At 40.1% G+C, this 7654-nt stretch overlaps 1 protein-coding gene across 1 annotated transcript; it reads left to right on the top strand.

Moving 5' to 3' along the window:
- The first annotated feature begins 1280 nt into the window (after positions 1-1280).
- Positions 1281-7025, top strand: LOC104421506 (protein RETICULATA-RELATED 4, chloroplastic). Its single transcript, XM_010033474.3, has 8 exons — positions 1281-1937; positions 3970-4038; positions 4739-4870; positions 4972-5025; positions 5111-5155; positions 5452-5591; positions 6328-6453; positions 6549-7025. Exons 1-8 carry the CDS (start codon positions 1395-1397, stop codon positions 6583-6585), a joined length of 1146 nt encoding a protein of 381 aa, XP_010031776.1. The 5' UTR covers positions 1281-1394; the 3' UTR covers positions 6586-7025.
- Positions 7026-7654: the final 629 nt, after the last annotated feature.

Genomic DNA, 7654 nt, shown 5'->3' with positions numbered 1-7654 from the left:
TAGTGATGGCCCGACAAGGTCGAGCCTCTCTATGGTTGGATAAGCTCAATTTCATTAAGGGCCGACGACCGGTAAAGGGAAGAAGAAAAGGAAAAAAAGACAAACATGTAATAAAATTATGAAAAATTTAAAAGAAATTCTAAATCACAAAAGAATTTGGGAGTAGTACGAAATGCATTTATATTTTGGAAATATAAATTTTGGACAATTATCAAACACCTCTAAATGCTTAGAAACTTGTCTAGGGAATATAATATAAAAAAAAACTATTTCTGAAAAGAAATTGTTCATAGAAACAGAATGTTTATAGAACGCACTTGAAAAGAATCACCTCATTGAAATAAACTCGTGGCTTGAAATAGGGGCAAACATTTCAATTTAATTCTCTGAAAGAAAAACCTTCAATTTTATATGCAGTTTCAATTTTGTCTTCAACTTTTTCTATTTAAAAAGAATTTCCAACTTTTATTATGATCTACATCTACTCACTAGTCAAGAGATCACTATTCATTTTCGTAAAATTATCAATATCAAGAGACCGCTGTATTGTTTTATACGAAAATGAGTTTTTTGATGAAGATATAAGTTCTGATGATAAACCTTTAACGGCTCTCAATGATGCTTTTGGGATGCATGGACAAATTTAGGATAAAAGCAAAAGTTTGAGTTCTTTTCTAGACAAGAAAAGATTTGGGGGCAAAATTGTAATTGGACTTGAAGTTTGAGTTCTTGAAGGAATTAGACCATAGAAGATAGGATGTAAGCAAGTCAAGGTACTCTTGAAACATTTTTACTCGATTAGCAGTTATAAATATGTAATACCCTATTTTTTTAACCTTTATCTGTACTCCATTGGACCATTCTTGAGTTCACGTTGATTGAAGGTAGCCCGCCAACCCAATCAATTCTTTAATCACATATGCACGACACTCTAATTTTTTTAATCTTCATTATGCTTTCTACATTTCAACTCATACCCGATTGAAGCAAAAACAAAGTCACAAAATCCATTCGCAATGAATTCCATTTAGTCTCACAATCACTTTCAAAAGACTTGATCAAAACGAATCAAACCCGAGCTTTGAATATTCGAGCTGAGTCAGAACTAGGATTGCAAATATACTCGATCACGCCAATAGTTTAAAAAGAAAAATAAAATAATATTTGCAGTCGTGACCCTTGGAGATCTTAATTAGCCACCCGGCCCCCCACGTGGGGCGAACCCCTTCTTCTCCACCAACCGCGACGACGGCCTTCGCTAAAGTTAGGTTGACCACGCCGACGTCACCAAACACGCGAAAGAGACGATAGAGGGAGAGAGAGAGAGGAGGCGCTCTTCAAAGTTCTCGAGCCGCGACGCGATCGGTGCGCGCCCGCAAGGAGGAAGACAAAGAATGGCGATCGCCGCCTGCTTCAACCCCTCCCTCTCCCTCCCGGAATCCGCCCCCTGCCTCCGCATCCGCCGACACGTCGCCTCCCCGCCGCCGCTCCGCCTCCACCTCCGCCTCCCCGCCGCCAAGGCCGCTCCTATCGCCCTCTCCTCTCCCCCTATCCCCCGCCGCCGCCTCCTCCTCTCCGTAGCTTTCTCGTCTACCGGCGGCGGGGGCGACTTCATCGACGGCAATGGGAACTCCTCCGGCGGCGGCGGCGGCGGGGACGGCGGCGGCGCCGATAGCGCCGGGGACAGGAACAGGAAGGAGGCGCTCATGGTGCTGGCGGAGGCCGGGCGGCAGCTGGAGAGCTTGCCGAAGGACCTGGCGGCTGCGATCGAGGCCGGGAGGATCCCCGGTTCGGTCGTGTCGAGGTTCTTCGAGCTCGACAGGTCGCCGTTCTTCCGGTGGTTGATGCAGTTCGGAGGTTTCAAGGAGAGGCTCCTCGCCGACGATCTCTTCCTCGCGAAGGTCGGGATGGAGTGCGGAGTGGGGATCTTCACCAAGGTACATCGTTGATCTCTCGGTTCTTCGTTCGAATGGTTGCTGCATTTTGTTTTGACTGTGGTTCGTTTCTGCTGATCTGGTTGCTGCATGCAAAGCTGACTGTGGTCAGTTTTCCGCTGATTTGGTCGTTGCTGGCGATTATTTTGTGTTTTTGACGTTTCATTCCTGGACCTGCATTATGTTACTGCCTTTTCTCTGAAATTCATGCCAAGAAATGTTCAGGGCAGTCCTTCTGAGAGCTGGATTATGCGCGTAGAAGAGAATTGTAGATTTTGAAGTCAACACGTAGTCAAAAATTAGGTATATGGAAACTCAGAGCGATTTGGGGAAGTTTGGGTACAGATTTCACTGTGGTTATCAGTGGGATGATCTATATTATTCAGGTGGCATAGCATTTCCATGACAGAGCTCTGCTAAGCAGTAATATTTGGTTCTTTTGTTGAGCTCAGTGTGAGTCTAACATAGCGAATCAGTAATTAGATTTGAGATCACTAAACTGCCAATAGGTTGTCTTTCACTGGCCTGAAATTTTCATTGTCACTCGATGTGGCGCAAATTTGGGTCATTGGACTGTCTATCAGACCTCCCTAGGATATGTTGCTTGTGATGGTGGCAATTTAACATGAGCACATTTGGGAGGTTCTAGACTTTAGAAAAATTTGTAACAATACTTTCCCTTATCAACAGGCAGGGAGTGAACAATCAGGACTCCAACTTGGATCAAATTGATCTTTGCTGTTATCATCTTCTTGTCGGGTAAGGTACTTGACAAAAATTGTTGTCTGATATGTTAGATGATATTCCGTTGCGGATATTATCTTATTTTTTGGAAGGGCCTAGCCTTGCCATTTAGTGGTGGATTAATCGTGACAATGTTACAATGGAACTAGATCAACAGTGGGCAGGAGACATGTAACGCTTATGTAAATTTGAGGCGGTGGATATGGAGGATAATGTGTGATGAAGGAAGGACATAGTGGTTTTTCAAGTGATGCTGCCTAATGGACTGGTCATTAGAACTGGAACAATTAGCTTGGCATAGCAAGAGTTACAAGCTAATGAATTTGTTGTGGGTGATATCAGAATTAATATGCTAAGAATGTAAAAATAACTTGGCTACCAATGGGAAAACTGAGAAAGTGTTTGGGAAGACTTTGTACACACTCAAGATTCCCATCTTAAGAATGACATTTTAATAAATTAAAGTAGTAATTTGGTTTGAGTCCTTGACAAAATTCTCCCTTATCGTTGTTTGTGTGATGCACGATTTTGAGGTTATTTCCAAATACTTTTATCTTGTTTCGTGCTATTAGTTGGGATATGCTTGGTAAACTTGGAAACTCTTATTGCCCAACGCAATCCTGAAATTCAACACCCATGTTAGGTGTTTTGACCCCTAGTGTCTGATTGTAGGGTACATGGTTGAAAAAACTTGGAAACTAGGTTCGTCCTTTTCTAGCTGTATTAGTTAGCACATTACGTTATTGGACTTGTTGAATGGGATTTGTATATCTGGCCATGTTTCTTAGAACATGCCTGTGGGAATTTAGCTCCTAGTTATTTTTCTATAACCAATTCGTTGAGATTATGAGAAGGTACAGAATGCTAGTTTGCAAGTTTCATTTGTTGAAATTCAGAAGACTTTGCTAACCTTATTGTGTTCACTCTTGTTATTGTGTTTTAGTTTGTTACGTCAAGAAGCCATACTGTACAGTATAATCACAGTTCTCACAAAGCTAGATCAGCATCACAGCTGACTGATGATTCGGATCCTGCAGGAACTGTGTTGTGCAAATGTCAATCAGTAGTTCTCATCATGTCTGCATGTGAATTGTTTTGCATTCCTTGATAATAGTTGGTTTTGATGTTGTGATAAATTCCTGTTGATTTTCGCGGCTTCTCTTTTGCCTGAATTTCTATGGTTTTTTATTTGTTGTGCTATCTTCTTCATTGTGTTTTTCAAATCTGATGTTCGATAAATTTAGTCACAGACTGGATCAAACGATGACTTTTTCAATTGTTCATTGTGTAGACCGCTGCTGAGTATGAACGACGCAGAGAGAACTTTTTCAACGAGCTGGAAATTGTCTTTGCAGATGTGGTATGTGTGGCTTTCTTCTTTCAATTTAAGGATTATCAGCTGGATAATAGATTAATATTGTGGTCTTTGCAATCTCATTTTCTGTTTAAGAAAATGATCTAGTCTGGTCTAGACAAGATTGTAGTATCCTGCAATTTTTGGTACTGATTATCTGCTGACATCTTGCTGAAAATACAATCAGGTTTAACTAACATGGAGGTAATTAGAATCCAAGTTTGCAGATTAACAAAGAAGTATACAAAAGTTATTCACAAAAGGTTGCTTGCATATGTAGTTGGATCATGGTTGGCATTTCTCTTGAATTAACAGACTCATCTGCATGGAATCAGTTGCTTATGAAGGTTTGATCAAGTGACTCGGATTTGGTATGTCTATATCACAATAATTGGAGAAGAGCCTTTGGCCAACATCGAAGCTGGTATTTTTGGACCTCCTGGTGGATCCTTTTTTTCCAGCTTGTTAACAGGGTATCTCCACATAAGTGGCAGGTACCACCAGAATTTGTCTAGACTCTAGAAGTGATGTCTATGGCTTTGGATATACATTGAGTACACGTGAAAAGAGTGGTGTATTACTGCTTGATGGTCAGACAAGCTGAGTTATTAGATTGGCATTTAGGTGCTAAGCTCACAAGCAGTTATTGTATCGACTTTTTTAAGGAAGGTCTTGTGTTCATCTATTTGTTTTTTTTTCTTCTTAGGTGATGGCTATTATTGCGGACTTCATGCTTGTTTATCTCCCAGCTCCAACTGTGTCTTTGAGACCAGCACTTGCAAGTGGTGCAGGGTCCATTGCTAAATTCTTCCATAATTGCCCTGACAATGCATTTCAGGTTTCTTTTCAACCTATGGCGTTCTGTTTTTAGTATATTCTCAAAAGATTTCTGAAAACATAATTGTCATACTGGTACTTAATTTTCTTATCTGTGTGCAGGTTGCTCTCTCTGGAACATCATATTCAATGCTGCAGAGATTAGGTGCTATAGCGGTGAGTTGTCAGATATTATGGGTTTAATGATATTCAAGCAATCAAAGAAGATAGATCCTTTATGCTATTTGGTTCTGTTTTGTAGCGTAATGGCGTGAAGCTTTTTGCTGTTGGCACGACTTCTTCTCTGGTGAGTTTTCTTTTTCTTTTTTATTGTCTTTCTTACCACATATATTTGTGGAGCCCTAGTTGCATATAGCCAGCTTCTATGTAATCTTCATTTTATAGTGCTTTTTTGAAAGAACCAATACGTACTGCCTTTGTGTTATATCCTGATATTGCTCTATGTTGCCGAGTATTTTGTCGGGTCTCTTATGGGGAATTCTGTAGTCACTGTCTAACTTGAAGGGCTTGATCACTTGATTATTGATTTAAAAGAAGAACATACCTAAAATGTCTGATATCAATTTTTTTTTCTCTCTCTAGGTTGGCACAGCAGTGACAAATGCGTTAATTAATGCCAGGAAGGCTGTTGATAAGTCTGCAGCAGATGAAATAGAAAATGTGCCCATACTGTCAACAAGTGTTGCGTATGGTGTATACATGGCTGTTTCTAGTAACCTCAGGTATGGTCCCGCATTTACTATAAAATGCATTGGCAAGTGTGGCTCTCTGTCGTGTTCTGGTTCTTAGATGAAGAAATGTAACCGTGGGTTATTTGAGGTTGAGTTATACTTTCTGCATTATGGCTGTAAATGCTTTTCATACTTTGACTGCAACTCGTCTGTGAATAATAGCTGGATGCTGTCAGTAAGTTGTGCTTGTGCAGTTCTTGCCACCTATTGAGTCCTTTAATTCAATGCAACTAAGGCAAGTCGGCCCTAGTAGTGTGACTTCAACCTGCTTCAGAAATGCCATTCTGCATGATATTCACAGTGAATAATAATGATACACCGATGAAATGGAGAATTTTCTAACAGTGTATGCACAGCGCTTGCACTTTTGACAGATAGTGGGAGGTCCAGTGTTGATGATACTGCTTTTTATCTTTAATGTCCTGAAGAATGGATTTCAGCGCATCTTTTGCATTTAATTTTCTCAAGGGCTAAAAGCACCTTTCTCTTGGACTTTCTTGTGATTCACATCTATTCAGCAGCTAATGTTGGCTTTCAGTTAAAAGAGTTTGTGCATTCTGGGTATATGCTGTTGAGGTTTTCTCAAATTGAGTAATTAATTAAAAAAAGTTAACTGAGCCAGTTTCTCATTCTTCCTTCCACGAATACTATGTAGAATGAAATCTTAGCACATTCTTTCTTGAGCGAATTGAGATAGTTATTTGTTTGTTGTATTATCGACCTGCAGGTACCAAGTGCTGGCGGGTGTTATTGAACAGCGGATTTTGGAGCCCATGTTGCACCAGCACAAGATTATGTTGAGTGCACTCTGCTTCGCAGTCCGGACTGGCAACACATTCTTGGGATCATTATTGTGAGATTTCATGCAGCCATAACTCTTAACTGTCTCTACTTTACATGTGCGTCTCTATCGCCGAGTCTAACCACAACATTGTTATGTTTTGACAGGTGGGTAGATTATGCTAGATGGATTGGCATCCAGTAACCATGAAGTCAAGAAAATGGAGGGCTTCTTTGATTATGTTGTTCCATTGGTCAGAATAGCAGTTTGCCTCATTGTTTGGTTCTCGTATCGATTGTTTCCTCTGAAGCTGGAGGTTTGAGATTCTGGTTTTTCGGTATATATAGGAACTGATTTTGGAATCACAGATTCCCTATCCTGAATTGAACAGAATCCTCTTCAAGCACAAAAAGGTTGCTGCTCCCTGTTGCTCTGGTTACTTAGTTGGGGCTGGTTTGAGAACCTCACAAAATACTAAGATCTACGATTTCAGCGTTACCGAAGTTGTGGGTGGGAGTCAACTAAATTGATCCAGAGAAGGGAGTTTTGGTCGGTTCTGATGATGGTGTGTGTTCAGTTTGTTATGAGCGATGACCAGTGCTGTCTCATTGGATTCCTGTCAATCCCAAACCGTGGTTTGATTCTTCCCTTAGATTCTTTTTAGCCGCCACACTTCCTAGAATAGTTTCCAAATTGCCATTGGATTATTTTTCTGGGTAAAGTCTGTGTGCGCAAACGAAGAAAACAGAATCAAATCTGAGTTTTTCGATTCATTGGTTTACTTGGGGTAGTCTTAGTTTGACAACTTCCCTGTGCAAGTAGATTTCTAGCGTTCCGTTGGTGAAAATCAGTAACCAAACAGGGCCAAATCGAAGTTTTTCGACTTCTTGATTTAATGGCGTGGTCTTGGGTTTGACAATTTTCCTGAGTACGTAAGTTTCTGGCGTTCTATGTGTGAAAATGCGATGATATGTTTGGTTTGCAAAAACTTAGTAAAGTTGGCAACAATTTCTGGAAGTACCAACTGTAATTGTGCGAGACGTTAGTAACTTATCAACATTTTTGTTGAAGTGCCGAGAGTTTTTCTTTTTCACTGTTTTCTATTACCAACTAACTATTTATATATATATATATATATATATATCTATTTGATAACTTACCATTATTTTTATTAAAGTTGGTAACTCTTATAGAAAATTACTGACTCTTCTTTGAGTCCAATAGCCAATGTGTATTTAATTGTTTTAGAATTACCAATTGTTCCTATAACTCA

The sequence above is a fragment of the Eucalyptus grandis genome, chromosome 10 (genome assembly GCF_016545825.1).
Source record: "Eucalyptus grandis isolate ANBG69807.140 chromosome 10, ASM1654582v1, whole genome shotgun sequence".
NCBI classification, from domain to species: domain Eukaryota; kingdom Viridiplantae; phylum Streptophyta; class Magnoliopsida; order Myrtales; family Myrtaceae; genus Eucalyptus; species Eucalyptus grandis.
Note: the sequence above shows the minus strand (reverse complement) of the source record. Positions and strands in the feature narration are given on the sequence as shown.

Excerpts from the sequence above, each read along its gene's own strand:
- LOC104421506 (XM_010033474.3), top strand. The coding sequence starts at position 1,395 with ATGGCGATCGCCGCCTGCTTCAACCCCTCCCTCTCCCTCCCGGAATCC. Across the intron at positions 5,026-5,110 it reads AGAGATTAGGTGCTATAGCG|CGTAATGGCGTGAAGCTTTT; the intron begins GTGAGTTGTCAG and ends TCTGTTTTGTAG. Across the intron at positions 5,156-5,451 it reads TTGGCACGACTTCTTCTCTG|GTTGGCACAGCAGTGACAAA; the intron begins GTGAGTTTTCTT and ends TTCTCTCTCTAG.